Below are 17,017 nucleotides of genomic sequence, written 5' to 3'. Positions count from 1 at the left end.
AACCTTGAATCCAGCATACAGCAGCATATATGTATGACCTGCCCAACGAACCTGGCACTGCTGTAACATGGTATGTACTGATGGAAGGTTTGACCAAGTTAAAACCTCTGCCTCTGGTATCTTGTCTTGCCACTTGATTTTGAACAATCTATGGAGGCAGATAATATGGAAATAGTTCAGTTTTTTGACATGTCTAGCATATACAGTGAAAGTTTCACATGAGGATGGTAAGAATCATAGCTCGATATACTTTAAGTTTGGTCTGCAGCTGAATTCCTCTATGCTCCCACACAGTGATTTTGCAACATTCAAAGACAGCACTAGCCTTGACGATCCTGAAATCGGCTTCATTACTTGCTTTTAGGTTAATCCATAAATTGAGACCTGGGGCTCAACATATCTTTTTCCCGATAACGCTACAATTTAAAACACTTCAGTTGGAACGTGCTGAATTTTCAAAAGATTCGCTAAAAATAAGCACTTGGTATATCGTGGAAACTCATATGGTGCCCCGCTCTCAAAAAAATACCAGCTATGAAATCATTAATAAAAGTAACAATGCTTTCTGAAATCTAACCATATTTGGTACAAATGAACTTGGGTCTACATTTGAAATAACTTGTTCAATTTTTAGTAGTTTGGTTTAGTTTAAGTTCAGTTTATGTAAAAGTTGAAAAATTCATTTCAACTGGTTATTAAACAAAATAATTCTGTTTATAAATGAATTTTTGGAATTTTCAGACCAAGCAGCATTTTATGTTAAACTTACATTGCATATTGACCCCCCCCCTCCTCTTTAACAATTGAATGATGGTGATTGTCAAAATTATAGTTTAGAAAGCCATTGTGTCATTACCACAGGAAAAGGTATCGTAAATGATATTGCTTTTTTTTTTTTTCCCAGATTGATGATATACCTGATGGTGGCGTTCGACCGGCAAAGGGGAAATTTCCTATCTTTTTTTATGGTACCCATGAAACGTAAGTCCAAAGCAATTTAATGTGGTTTCTACCACTTCAAAATCACTGCTTCGCTTTATTTAAATGCCCAAATGTTTAATCATTATAAACTTACATCATATTTTAAAAAAAAGATTAATAGTTTTATTTTTGTTCTAATGATGGATCATTAGAACAAAAAAAAAAACTATTAACCGTTTTTTTCTTTTTTTTTATTAAAGACTTGTTTTTTTTTTTTACAATTCTGTATTTCAGCACAAACCTTAGTTGTTTTTTTACTTTGCCAATAGCTTAGAATTAAAATCTTTCGATTTGTTTTGTGAAACAATAGTAATATTGACAAACTTATGAACAGAAAGACAAAGAGGAGAGTACTTCTAACTGATTTTTATAAAGATTCAAGATAGTAGCAAAGATTGGTTCTTTTGAAAAAAGAATGACAATTTATAATAAGTTTGAAATCTTAATAAAGGATTTAACAAGATATTGGTGTGTACAATTGAAGAGTTTACATTTTTCTTTAAAATTCAATTTTATTGGAGATTGAGTCGTTCATGTTTAATATAGATAGAATACTAAACTCTGCTGCTAAAAGTAATAAAAACATGATATAAATAAACTTCAAATTTCAGCCCATTATGTTGAAGATACCTTTATTTTAAGTAGAAATAAAAAATTTTTACAAAAATAGTTTTTTGTTATATCGGAAACAAAACCGTTCAGTATAGTGCTATTATTACATAAAAAAAAAACATATTCAAGGAAACATAGTGGAAAAAGAAAGTCAAGTACTGATAAAATTGTTTTCGATGTATGAGGTAAGAGGACAGATTAAATAAAAATATTTAAAAATTTTATGACTTATTATAAGAGGTAATAATCTATTGAAAAATATTTAATTACTAAAATACAAACAGGAGGAGGATATGAAACTACTAAGTAAAGCACTTTCAATACTACAACAACCTTGCTATATTTACTACTGAAGATAAACATATGAATACATACATTTGATTTTAAACAGGTCTTCAGGTTTAGAGTTCCAGTTCAATTTTTGAAGGCCATCCTCTAGGCATTACTTCCTCCTTTGGGAAGGAGATTGGTTTATTGCCAATTGCCTGATGTGTCCCTCCCAGAGAATGGTAAAATATTTGATCATTGCAAATTTTGCACCAATCCAGAGTGCCCCTTATGTCCAAGTTTACTGTGGTGAGAGGTAGCCTGGAATTAGACAATTTCCTTTAAAAAAAAAACAAAGAAAAAACTTTTTTAAAGTCCCTCATCCCCTTCTTTATATTCATAAATCATAATTTCTGGAGAGTTATAAAATGTGATAATTTCCTAGTTACCAGGTTATACCTAGAAACTAGGAAATTACCCATTATTTTCTCTATCCAAAGTTTTCCTGTAGGTGGGCTATTTGCTTACTGCCAATCACCTGAAGTACTCACCCGACCAGGTATTGCCAGTCTTCATGCTGTTAATCAGTGTAGTATCTATCTTGTTCTCAATCAGTAGAAGAGAAACACTTCTCAACGTGGACAAATTTTATTTTTGACCCATTCAATGTCTAACCCCATTCAAGGTCTAATTGTGATCTTTTTGTGGAGATAAATAGGGACAAACAGAAGTGGATATATATTAATTTATGCAAGTATTTCTTTTTTGTCTTTTATCAAATTATTAATATGTATTTAAGTTGACAATTTCAAAAATTTCATAAACTTTCATCCAAGTCCTAAAATATAAACTACTATGTGCCGATTGAAAGAATTTTAAACATTCAAAATAGCATGTATCAAAAAAAAAGTGATGCGTAAAAGTTGAAAAGGTATATGGAAACACAATGCTTACTATCATTGAAAATTTTAATTTTAAAATTTTATTTCCTAGAGTTCGATTATATATTATATTTAAAAATAAATGTCTGTAGTAATATTAAATTAAGGCTCCTTAAAATTTATCATAATCAAATATTAAACATACCTACTTTTCTAATTTTTGTTTTATTTTACTTCAGTCGAAGTTCTCAGAAATCAAGGGGCCGACAACCTGGGGCTAACACTTGAACTTTATCTGAGATACATAGATATTCAAATGTTGCATTAAAGTCTTTATCTTTCAAACACTGAGTTAGTAAAGAAATTGAGAACATAAGTTTCCTCCCTTCAGTTAACCATTTTCATATGTTGTAGGATATCTTTCGTTTGGCCTTACTGGATTCCAGGACAAGAATTTATCTAGTCTGGTGGAGTATCCAGCTTAGTGCAGTTACTTGAGGTAACATCACTTGGAGAAGGTGCGCCATTTTTCATAAAAGCTAATGTGAATTAGTTATAGTGAGATCTTATTTGGACTGTGAATATTATGTTATTTTGAATATTTAGTCATGGTTTACTTCTAGGGAAAAGTATCCTCATGCTGGGTTGGTCTGACAAACCCCTGTACAGAGAGACCTTAGACACTCGAGGATAGTGTCTTGTAGGCATTCAAGTTCTGTAACTGCTCTTAGGCTTTTTATTACAAAAATAATTTTATTAGATTTTTAAATTATGATACAATCTCCTAAATAAACTGTAAATCTGTATCTATAAAAGTGAACTTGTGTGTGAAACAGTCTCTACCAAATTACGCTCTCAATTTGTGATCTACAGACTTGAAACGTGATATATGGGAGACCTGGACTTGTGGAAAAAATTTGATTTGGTTTTTAGACAAAAAAAACAATAGCTACTAAGGAGTCAGAATTGAAAAATTGGAACTTTGCAGGTGCAAGTTGACTTAATGTGTATCTTCTCTTCTACACATGTGCAAATATACATTTAAAAGTTAATTTATAAAATCTTGATATGCATGTATTCTCAGGTCAAATGGTAGCGAATACTACTAGAGAGCTAGATGTTTTGGTTTTGATTCTAGCTGATAACACCCAAGTCATATATATTTTTTTAAAACTTTTTGAAATCACTGTTATATATTGAATACAATATAATAATCAATGGAGAATTGGCTCTGTAATAATAAAAATGAAATCTGTATAAATTAAAATATATTTTAGCATATTTTACAGCTGGGCAATGCTAGGACGCCTGCAAATAATAAGTATAAAAAATGCATAAATTTAAACTGTGCTTGTGCTATATTTTCTTTAGCAAAGTATTTTTAAGTTAAACTTTAAAATTTAAAGTAAAAAAAACTCTCAGAATTAACAACAGAATTTTATTTACAACTAGCAAGAAGATTGGGATTGAATGGAGATCAACAAATGTTCTATGCTTTCAATTCTTTTATTGTCAGTGAAATCATTCATTTTTCAATCAAATCAATTGATTGCCTGCTCTAGTTGGGAACCCATGGTGGTGCACTGGGACGAAGCTTCACATGCATCCCTATACTGACTTGGTCTACAATACATTATAGTCTACACTGCACTGTAGAGAACCTACTATTGATTTTATAAAATTATTTTTGTATAATGGCTTAAATTAAAAATACAACAATCAAGTATCATGGTTCGATTGTGCTCTAAACAAAAATATTCATTTCGAGCATGCTTCTCTTTTATCAAAGAATCTACTGTAGTTTTTGTATGCCAGGCGCTTCTGCTTGTGCTGTGATAAAACTTCTCAAATGCACTTGTGATGTAAGGCTTATATAAGGGAGTTAACTTTGGTTAAAATCAAACTGTTCTTTCTTTAATCAGATTTTATTTTTCAATACTTATCAGAGGCATTGTGATAAAAATTTATTTAAAAACTCTCACAAACGCATAAAGTACATTTCTGTGAAATAAAAAAAAAAAAAAAAAAGAAAAAGTCGGTTCAGGCGTTTCAGAGTTCATAGGAAACGAACAAAGTACTTTTCATGTATAAGTTGAGGTATAATTGTGAATTGCATTAATCATATTTATTTTAGGCATTGCCTCATGGAATTAATTTTTAACAAATATTCTGATTCAAAAAACAATCTAATCTAATATTAAAAAAAAAAAAATTTCATCAGAAAAAAGGCATAAAGTTTGAATCTCTCATCAATTGCTTTCATACATTCTGCTTTAAGATATCTCTTCACTCTCTTTTCTCCAAAAAATATCCAAATGAAGGGGAATTGTAAAGAATTAGAACAAATAGTCAGTTGTTCTTCATTAGATGAATTTTAGATCAAATCTATCATAATCACTGTTTAAAGAGATTAACGGTCAGAAATAAATTATAGATTTTATTTCAAGTCATAAATTGACCAATTGTAATAGTGGCACAATTTTGATGAAATGTCCAAGAATAACTATCACACAAGAGAATGATTTCTTTCCTTAGAAAAAACAAACAAAAAAAATCACTAAATAAAAAAAAAACGTAATGCAAGGCTCTATGAACTAAATTTATATTTAGTTGACCTTTGATAACTAAATATCTTTGTTTACTAATGAAATAGAGAAGTTATTAGCCAAACGCATATGATTTTTAGAATGACATCTTTGTTCCATGACAAGTACGTACATCATGAAGATTTTTTTGTATTTTTAAAAAAATAAGTGTAATTGTAAATGTGCACTGAATTGTTGAGATTTAAAGGTATAAATATTTGAATTTCTTAAGGTGTTTTTTAAAATTTTTTTTTTTAAACAGTCTTCATCAAAAAAATATATTGTTCTATTAAACCTTTTATTGTTTAAATAATTTGACTTTGTTTTCTTTAAAAAGAAAAAAAAAATGTTGAAAAACATTTTTCACTCAGCAATGAGCTTCGGAAGATTGTCCCTGGAATTTATAAACACAATTGCCCCCCAAAATAAGCATTTTATTATTTCTAGTCACCACTTGGAAAAATCACCTGCAAATGTGCCTTTTTCACTCTCAATGTAAAGTCCTGCAATGAAAACAGGATTAGGGGATCCTTCAAGCTAAAATTGCCAAAATGAAGGTAAAATGCACAGTAGATAAAGCTGGTTTAAAATGAATACATATTAGTTTGTGAAAAATTTTGATAAATTCCTATTTCTCTCAAAGAGAATATGAAATTAAATAAATTTGAGACAATAGAGAAGTAAAATATGCACTTGATCCATTTGGAAATTTGATTAATAATGAATAATAGAAATGTGTAAGGGTTTTCATTAATTAAATCTTTTGTCTTTTATATATTTCACTAGCAGGGCTACCCGGCGTTGCTCGGGACCGTATAAACAATGAAAAAACAAAAGCAGATATTGAATATATGTTTTATTCTTAGGGGAGAGGAATCTTTCATCTCTATGTATTATTTGTTTTATCTACCCTAGGACTGGTATTGTTCATGTTTTATCCCTAGCGTAGGTAATTTACAGCATGTATATGAAATTGTTTTACCTTAGGGAGAAGAGAACAGGTAATATACAACATAATGTGTCTATATTACATCCCTGGCAACGCCTAGAAACCAGCTAGAACATGTATTTCAGTCAATCTTTATTACATCCTGGGCTATGCCGGGAAACCAGTTAATCTCTATTTAGTGACTTGACCACCAAAATACCTCCCTAAGTGTGTCCTTTCTTTTGAACTTATTAGATATAGGTATCTAGAAATTTGTGTGAAATTTTGTTGAATGCATTGTTCACTATGATTTTCTTATTGTTCTACACAATATCAACTGTAGCGAAATAACACAGTAAACTTAGTGTAGTGTTATAATAAAGAGCAAAGGAAAAAATTAGAATCATATTCTGTAATTGCAAATCTAAATTTGCTAGCGTAGATAATGACAGGTTTTTGGAGGGCCCCCCTTGAAGAAAACTGATCAGTTGACCTACTTCTAGTGATCCGTTTGACGTGAAATTTCGTTATTTGTCATCCGGGTGATGGGGTTTCAATATGATACCAAATTTGTCAAGTTTGGTTGTCTGTCAAAAGTTTTAGCGTTACATACAAACCTACATACACACAGATGTTTGGGATTTGGGGGGCCCCCCCCTTGAAGAAAACTGATCAGTTGAACCACTTCTAGTGGTCCGTTTGACGTGAAATTTCGATATTTGTCATCCGGGTGATGGAGCTTCAATATGATACCACATTTGTCAACTTTGGTTCCGTCTCTCAAAAGTTTTAGCGTTACAAACAAACATACATACATACATACATACAGATTTTTGGCTTTTATATATATAGATGAATGAAAATGAAGATAATATTAAAGGAAATAAGACAAGAAGGGGTGGGTAACTGGTGTATTTATTGGGATTTTTTTTTCCCATTAATTATGATTAATATTGTCAGCAAATAAGAGGGTACATCAATGAATCATTACATTTCTAGATGATGTGTTGGGTTCCATCAAAAAAGCTGCCTATAATCAAACTGTCTTAAGTAAAATAAGGCCACTTCAGGTTTGAGTAAAATCCCCCAAAATAAAGACGAGGAAAGGTCAACTGTTTTAATAGATTAACGCGAAATAAAATCATTGGATGGAAATGGTAACCACTAATTTAAGTTATGTATAGCAAATAAATTATGAGTAAAATGGTAATCTTTGATATGATTGGATAAAACTAGCAATACACATGAAAAAATTGAAATAGTTTAAAATATTTCGATATTGGTATCTCTAGAAAGAGCTTGATGAGCTAAGAAGGAATGTTTTTTAATTTTTTTAAATCCAATTAAAATTAAGGAAGTTACGACTATTTTTGTGTCTCACATGTTTGGATATTTTTCCCTCTTTAAGACCATATGCGTTTTGTCACATTTTTTACACTACTTTTTCGGTAAAAATGCTATATCTTTGTTAAAACAGAGGATTAAGCAATGAAATTTACCATATAAGTGTATTTTGTGCTAGAAATTAGAATATGTTACTGAAAATCTCCAAAAATTAATGGTTTCCAAATAATCTGCAGTAAATGCACATAAATATGCTGCAATTCCTTAAAAATGCCATGTATTCATTAAAAGGAAAGAAGTTAAAGAACTCAAAGCTGAATTGTAATGCATTATATGTACAAATAATGGAAATCGAAATCTAGGACTGTTTAAAAATGAATATATTGCAATATTTCTTTGGTATTATTGTAGATTAATACCTCCGTAACCCCCCCCCACCCCATCTGACCACCTCTCCAAAATATGCGATTTTACCTTTGTAGGTGTGAATACCTTAAAAAACTTTAATGAAAGATAAACAGGTATTATTTTGGAATTTAATATAAAATGATTTCCCATTTTGAGCTATTCTAGCATTTTAGAGCAGAACCATTTTTTTTCTATCAGATAAATCTTGTGCGTCTTATTTTTTTTTTTTCTAAAGATGATTGTGTGGTTTAAGAGGGTCTTTGTGCAATTATGAGAGGGTGGGGAAGTTGCCACTCTGACTTTAGGTTAATGATAGAGCTAAGGAAAATTATGTGTGAACACTCTGAAGACTTGATAGAAACAAAACAAAAACAATTTTAGAATTTAGAGTGGGGGTTAGTTTCACATAAATTTAATGTAAAATAATTCACCATTTGGAGACCATTCTAGCATTTAGGACAGTTGACCAATTTATTTTTTTTATGGTGCACTTTTCTTTAAGGAAGGATTTTTTTTTTTTTTTAAAGACACTTATATGTAGCTTACCAAGGAACTTGGGTGAGTAGCTTGTCACTTAGACTTAGCGTTATTGTTAGGGCTAAAGGTTTTAAAAGGAAGAGGCTTGCCACTCGTACCTAGGGTTAAGGGAGTTTTCTTTTTTTTTTTTTTTTTTACGGCGTTTGACCCCCATATTTACGGTTAGTGGGTCATAATTATTGGCTTTTGAAAATGTTATGCTTTAAATTTTGGACATCAAATTACTTTTTAGTATGAAATTTAATTTTGTTTGTTTGTCGTAATTCTTAAGGGGTGTGAAACTTAACAAGAATTACAACAAATAGACAAAAATAAATTTCATTTAAAACAAGTGACGTCACTAACAGAAAACGTGACGTTTGAAAAACTTATTAAGTATTTTTGCCCACTTATTTAAATATCAAAAAACATTTTTTACTAAAACTAACAAATTTAGTTTTTATTTTCAATTACATTTCTTGTCCGAGTGACACATTATTTCGTTAAACTTTCCAGTTTAAAACATTTTTTTTTTTTTTTTTTTCTACCTGGACTTCCGGCCAAGATCACAGTGTAGTATTCTGATGCTATACTTTGCCTTTTCTGTCAGTGAAGGAGAAATCCTTCATGACTGAGACAATTTTTATGTTTGTTTCTATCCAGATTGACCCTTTTTGGGAAGCTGGATTTTAAAAACTGACCTTGTGTCTAACTGTCCTCGTTGGGAGGCAAGTAAATAGGAACTTAACTAGAAACTGAACACCTCCTACAAATATTTAAATATTGATTTTGTATTTTTTTTTTTTTTATAATTGGGTAGATTTGTGTCCATTCGATTATAATCTGTTGAAAAAAATTGTAAAAAAAGGCAAAAAAAAATACATTGGGGGTGGGTACTGCTCGCACATGTGAAGCAAAAAAATCATATTTTACATTTTTTTTGTTTTTTTTTTTTAACAAAAGACTGTTAAATTCACCATTAAAAACTAATATAACTACAAAATCTTACTGAAAACGCTGTTTTATGATAACATTTTTAGCACTTTATTTGCTTAAAACTCTTAAAATATATAATGTACATTATTATTTATTAATTTATTTAAAAGTATATTCATTTTCGAACAAAATGATGGTATTTTGAAGACTTAAGATACTTTGGTTTTTAAAATATGACGATTTCAGCAGAACACCCTTGAAATCCATAATTATTCAAAGCGTTTTATCGTTTGTGTGTATTGCTAATAAAACTCATTAATTTGAAAAGTTGTATTAATACAATTTTGGTTGGTTAAAATTTATACAATGATAATACTGTTTCAGAAATTTTCAAAACCAATAATTATAAATAGTAGATTATAATATCAGTAAAAAAAATTGCGATATCAGTCATGGTAAAAAAAATAGTAATTCTCTATTAATACAATGCATCTCGACAAGTTTAAGGCTCTTTAAATTCATACTAGAATGAATCCTTAAAAGCATTCTGTCCAGTTTCAATAATCATTACAAATCCTTATGGAGTTGTCTCACATCCACCTGGCAAAGTTATTCACCCTTATCTTTGAGTGGCGTCTAGGTCTTGATTAATGGTGAATCATTAGGACACAAAAAAGATAGAAAAACAACAATCATTTCTAAGCGACCGTCTTCTGAAGAATGCAGATACAATCCTTACTCCATCTTGATCATCATATTCGATTGAATGTCAGGTTTACATGCGGGCATGAATTGAGTAGCTTTAAAAAATTGACTTCCAAACTATCCTAATTCCAGCCAGGTCTTTGTCTTTTTCTAATGTTTTCCTTGACCTTTTTTGAACTGAACCTGCTCCTAACCTATATGTACCAACACAACAACTCGTACCCTTTCTTTCTGTTTAACCATATCATTAGTTTCTTGTTCTGCACACATATCACTATACTGTTCAGATATAAGCCTGTCTTTAAAACTCCCATTATACATCCATTGTATTCTTCTCATATCATTTCTGCTATGCCATGCATATCCTTAACCTTCAATAATATGGTACTCGTTCATATGATTGGATAAAAATGATTAAGTGCGTAAATTATAAAGTGTATAAAGACAATTCTGATTAGCTAAAATTCATAATGATAATCCTGTTGAGAGTAGCCCTCCATTCATGCAAACAAATTTGAACATTTTAAACACATGCAGAACCAAGCGAACCTTTGCCAAAATGTCAGCTTTAAAATGATCATTCTTGCTTGAATGAGAAAGTAATGTTTTTAAGCCCCTAAAACTTTTAGTGACTAACATCTCTGAGAAACTTTTTTTTCTTCATCATTTAGAGTGTCCTTTTTCACATCAGATGTAATTTTTGTTATCGTAGTACAAAGTGATTTTCTCTATGAAATCCTATCATTTACATTAGAGTTGACATGACATTGCTTGGTGTCATTTTTTTACTCCAAGTCTCCTTCGGACTGTATTTTCCTTTGTTATCCTCAAGTATGATATATGTACATCTATTTATCCAATTAGTTTCGCACAACAATTACTACAGCAGGCGGTTGCAACACAGCTGAGTCTAGTCTGAGCATAACCAGCTTCAATAGCAATGGAGTAAGAAGTTTGTTGAGATGCACACCACAAATCCACTGAATCATAGACCTATCACTTTGTGACTGAATTTGTGGGAGTCCATTATTCACTCACAGAAGAAATTTTGTGAACTTCTTCCCATTTTAATCTGTCGTTAAATTTCACTTGTTACATGAAGTCAAGTTTACAATGTCTAACCTTTAGTGTAATATTACATGTTAGTAAAAATTGTCTCCAAGTAATTTTTAAAATTTCATTTTCACCCCAAACAAGATACAATGCCACTTTAATGTAGTGGGCTATACTTGGCCTTCAGGACAAGATCAAAGTGTAGTATCTGTTCTTCAGATGCTGCACTTCTATTTCTTGTTCTCTTTCGGTGGAGGAGAAATCCTTCACGACTAAGACAATTTTTATTTTTGTACCTTTTCTCCACGTTAAAAAACGACCCTGGTGTCTGACTCTGTCCCGTGGGGAGGCATAGTAAATAGGTACTATCAGGGACAGTAGTTGCAGGGATACTATGTAGGAAGTCGAGCAGCAAGATGTCTATTTACATTACACTTGAACTTCTGCATGTCAGTATACTTGGGAAAACATGAACCTGGAAGGGAGTTCCAGAGTCTAGCAGTTTTGGGGAAGAAACTATTAGAGTAGGTTTTCTTACATATAGATATCTCTGTGTAGGGGGTGGGACTTGGCTGCTTGTTGAGTTTGTCAATGGTATTTACGCCTGGAGGGGGGGTACAAGGGCTTGTAGTTCATCAGAGCATCCATCATTAGAATACTTGTAAAACAGACGGGGATGCAACATTTCATCGATGGGACATTGGTCGATGCTTGGATGACTGTACAGGACCTATCAGATTGGCAACTCTTTTAAACCCTGTGCAAAAGCAAGAGTTGCACCAGCCCAAATGTGTGGTGGCCTTTTAGAGGTAAAGGATACTTTCAGGCATAAGTAACTTTCTAGCATGATAGAGAGAGCCCACCTTTTTCACAGCAGCCCTGGCAATGTTCCAACTCGTGTTCCTTGTGAATATTAAGCCGAAGAGTTTGAAAGAAATATTTAAAGGTAATGTATCTTCAGTCATCGAGTGACAAGAGATTTGTAGTCTGAATTTCAGCAACAAAAGTTGTTCTTACTCCCAACTATTTAAGCTGAAGGTGCCATATTACCAAGATAGTGAAATGAGTCCACACTACCCAACTACTGCAGACTGTCTATAGTGGAATAAGTACAAAGTATATCTATAAAATGAATCAAGTCTGATGGAGATTTCTTTAACAAATGTCTCATTTTATTTAATCAGTTATTTATGTACTTATTTTAAAGTGTACAATTGACATCAAATAAATTTATACACATGCGTTTTAGTTTTCTGAATAAATCTAGTTTTATCTCTATATAAAGTTAGGTATGTTTATATTTTTTTTTTCATTAAATTTGTTCCTGTAGTTCATGAGTGAAAATTGTTATAAATACGTCAAAGAAACAGCCAATAAACTGACTCTGTTTCAAGATATAAAGTAATTATGAAATACATGATGTTTTTCATTGTCATGTCTTTTTACATGCTGGTATCTAAAGTACTAGTAATATTACGACTTCCATACAATGCCAAGTAGCTTTTTTTTTCTTTTTTATTTTTTTATATATATGACACTATCAAAAAGACTGGAGAATGACACAGCAATTCTGTCATAATTTCCAAAATTACATTCAATGGCTCTAAGATATTGCACACATTAAATGAGAAATCCAGAATTAGCATCTACTATTTTTTAAATTTCTATTTGGAAAAAATAAAATGCTAATTTATTTCTTACTACATGATAATATTAATAATTGTTTGTTTATTTCTTGATCATTAAATTATATAAATGGCCATTTGACCCCTAGAGAATGAATCTCTCTTTCCTAGGTATTATTTTTCTGATGCTATACTGATTATAAATAATAATACCAACTTTGTGGATGTGTGTACATTTTTCAAATTTTAGTGAGACATGCAGACATCTGCTCTTTGTTATAAATAATGTTTATTATATCTACCAAGTTGATCTTAAAGATAGCATAGACTAAACCATTATATTTTCTTTACAGAAATCCGCCCTGCCTTCCTTTTATCTCACAATTCCTTAAAACATCACCAGCTGACTTTCGGAAGATCCCCCCCCCCCCCGGCGCTTCCTTTTTATCTTGCAATTTCTTAAAACGTCACTAGCTGAATTTCAGAATACGATCACACTTTTCTTTTAATAGTTAAATTTATAAAAAAAAAGTCTTTGGAACGCTGATGTTTTTAAAGCTAATTTCCCTTCAACAGTTTACATTTTGGAGACGGAACTCTTTTCGAGATAAGTGGCTGCTATATTAATTTTAATTTTTATCTTTTTAGATTCAAATGTTAATAACTACATTTTATTTCAGTATTTAATTTATATATTTATTTTCTGATTGTTTTATTTAATAATAGCTTTTCTCGTCCATAAATGTTTATTTTAACTACCTAGTTGATTGCATAAATAGATTAGGCAATTGTATTCATTTTCAGTTCGTGAGAGGGGAATCTATCACCATACTTTCCCTTAAACACGCCGATTAGACTTTATTAAGTACAATACTTAATAAATCTTTTTTTTTTATGGAGAGCAGAGAATGCATTTGGATGCGTTATCGGCAGCTCCTATTACTCTCGCTTGCTTCTCTTTATTTATCCCTCAGTCCTCATTTTTTAATGAGTGATTTTTCTGACAAAGGGAGGCAAAAAAAGCTGCCAACCATGGCAGTATTTTGCGCGAACAGTCGCCAGAGATGTCGGAAATTTTCTGTTTCTATGTCTATCCTTGTAGCCATGTCACTAGTAAGGGTGCTGGAGGTAAACGTTTTACCTGGGCTGATGTTATCCACCTGATAGTCAGGGACCCGAACCTTGGATTGACCACTAAGGAGGCTGTACTATCAGCAAGTGCAAAGTATTGGGGCTGCTGGTATTGCCATTTGGTGAATGGATTCTGGACCATGCAGTAGCTTCTGGTGGGGCCTCTCAATGCCATATTAGTGGGTAATTGTTACGGCTTTACCTTATGTGCTACAAAAATAAATAAATTTCTTCGTTTCTTTTTCTCTCTTAGTTTCCCTTAATTGCTCTAAGCAAGTCTGACGACCTAGTCCACAAATTCCAAAACTCCATCATGACAAGTTTCAAGAAAAAATACACAATTAAACCTGGATCTCCAACTTCCAACGTCGACCCCCACTACCATGTCTCCTTCTCCAACATCAGGGGTCTATGTTCTAATCTCCCAGAGGTTGGAACCCAATTACAGGAGACTAAACCAGACTTATTATTTCTAAGTGAAACTGGCATTGGACAGACGATTTCCCTAGAGGAGTTCATAATTAAAGGATACTCTAACTTAACTTAAAAATCTGACCCCCAAGATCGCCATGGGCATGGAATATGTGCCTATATTAAAGATAGCTTTCCATGTGGTAGGGACATCTCCAGAGAAGATCCTAACTTACTCTATATGTGCTTCCAGGTTGCACTTGCTCACACTACTGTACTTATATTTACTCTCTATCGCCCCCCACAACAGCGGAGTTACTATCTTTAAAAGCATATCTGAGAAAATTGACCATGTCCTATCTGCTTATCCTTCAGCTAACATTCACATTTGTGGAGACTTCAATGTTCACAAGGTGGAATGGTTAACCCACTCAAACAAGACCGATGATGAGGGGAGGTTCTGTCACGATTTCTCTCTTGCTTATGACCTCACTCAGATTGTTCACGAACCCTCCCATGTGCCCGACACTGACGGGCAGTGTGCAAGTCTCCTAAACCTTTTTCTCACAACTTGCCCTGAACTATGTTCAGTTTCTATTCTGTCTCCTTCCGACCACTCTGCTGTATCAGTTGAGATAAATATGAAATGTAATAAGTCCTCAGACGTACCTCTCCATCGTACAGTATATCGATACACTATGGCTGACTGGGATATCTTCCGTACATTTATATCAGATCTACCTCTGCATTCCATGTTTAAAAAGGATGTGTCCTCTATAGTATCAGACCTGATGGAATGGTTAATTGTAGGTATAGACCGTTTCATACCCTCGAAAAAGTTTCAGTGAAAACCTAACAGCCAGCTATGATTCTCCCCAGAATGTGCTGCTGCCATTGCGCACAAAAATCACTTTTTCCATTGCTTCCAACATAATAGATGTATGGAGACTAAAGTCACTTTCAGGACTGCTAGCAACCATTGTAAAGAAATAATAAAGAACGCAAGAGAGTTGTATGCTCAGTTCGTCAAGTCCAAAGTAGCTGAGCAGCAGCTTGGTTCCCAGCAGTTTTGACCAAAAGCAAACAGAATCCTGAACAGAAGCGTGTGCTCTATTCCAACTATCATCAATGGACCTGAGGTAATATCGTATGCATCAGACAAAGCCAAACTCTTTGCATCTAATTCTACCCTTTGCGATCAAGGCCGCCAACCCCCAATATTTCTTCCTGTATCAGAAAACATGCTATGTGATATACAAATATCTGTACGTAATGTTGCCAAGCTAATCAAAAAAATCTTGATTCCAGTAAAGCAACCTGCCCTGATGGTATTCCAATTATAGTACTCAAAAAACTTCAACCAGAACTAGCGTTCATACTTACAAAACTGTTTAAACGTTGTGTTAAAGAGAATTGCTTCCCATCATCCTGGAAAATCTCATCAGTATGCCCTGTATTTAAGAATTCAGGTGATCGCTCATCTCTCCCTCAGTACAGGCCAATAAGTCTCCTGTGCGTCATGAGTAAGTTGCTGGAATCTGTGTTAAATAGAAAAGTAATCAACCATCTCAACAAAAATAACCTTCTTAATGACACACAATATGGTTTCCATTCTGCTAGATGTACAGCAGATGTGCTTACAGTTATCTCATAGGATTAGCAAATCTCTTAACGGAGGCAACCTTTTTAGGGCAATTGCTCTTGATATATCAAAGGCCTTTGATAGGGTATGGCATAAAGGTTTACTTCACAAGATCTCCAGCCATGGTATAGCTGGAAATGTCTTAATTATTAAATCATTTCTCTCTGATAGGTTCATAAGAGTAGTAGTTGATGGGCAAAAATCAGAAGCTCACAGTATTAATGTTGGAGTCCGTCAGAGGTCCATCCTTGGCCCAACTCTTTTCCTGATCTACATTTAATGATCTTCCAAATCACATCCTTACATGATTCGTAGACATTTATGCTGATGACACTACCATCTATGGTAGCACATCTAAGACCGTAAACAACCAAGTTCTCTCCGATTCTCTCCTCATGTTGAGCACGTGGTACAATGGGGAAAGGAGTGGCTGGTTACTTTTAATACATCTAAAACCAAGCTTCTATCTTTACATCATCAACGTCCTGATCCTCATCTGGCATCAATTGAAATGAATGGCTCTCGTCTTGGGGAGACGTCATGTTTGGCAAGCTTCTGGGCTAGACCTTTACTCCTGATCTGAAATGGAATGCGTACATCAAATCTGTTGCCAAGGCCGCTGGAAAAAATGATGGGATCCTTCTATCAATCCAGTAGATATCTCACTGCTGATGCAATTCTCTATCTATATAAGAGCCAGGTACGTCCAAGAATGGAGTAGTGTTGCTACATATTGGCAGAAGTTGCTAGAAAGGACTTGTCCTGCCTTGATAGAGTTCAAAATAGACTTCGTAGCCTCGTAGGAGATGTCCTTTTCTCTTCCCTGCAACCTCTATCTCACAGAAGAGATGTTGTGAGTTTGTCTCTGCTTTATCGTTATTTTCATGGCAAGTGCTCGGCTGAGTTTCAGTCTATGGTTCCCCCTCGCTAAACTTTCACAAGAAACACTCGTCTAGCTGAAAACACCATCAATAATTCCTCCCACTCTTTAT

General features: G+C 33.0%; 1 protein-coding gene across 1 annotated transcript in view; it reads left to right on the top strand.

The window, feature by feature from the left end:
* LOC145245967 (uncharacterized) overlaps nucleotides 1-17,017 on the top strand; it is a 163,415-nt gene that overhangs the window by 60,945 nt on the left and 85,453 nt on the right. The window contains exon 2 of the mRNA XM_080107747.1: nucleotides 905-981. Coding sequence (XP_079963873.1) covers nucleotides 905-981 — 77 coding nt within the window. The remainder of the gene's footprint in view (nucleotides 1-904; nucleotides 982-17,017) is intronic.

The sequence above is a fragment of the Euprymna scolopes genome, chromosome 23 (genome assembly GCF_053919585.1).
Source record: "Euprymna scolopes isolate OS-2025 chromosome 23, ASM5391958v1, whole genome shotgun sequence".
Taxonomy (NCBI): domain Eukaryota; kingdom Metazoa; phylum Mollusca; class Cephalopoda; order Sepiida; family Sepiolidae; genus Euprymna; species Euprymna scolopes.
This window is presented reverse-complemented; position numbering and strand designations above follow the sequence as displayed.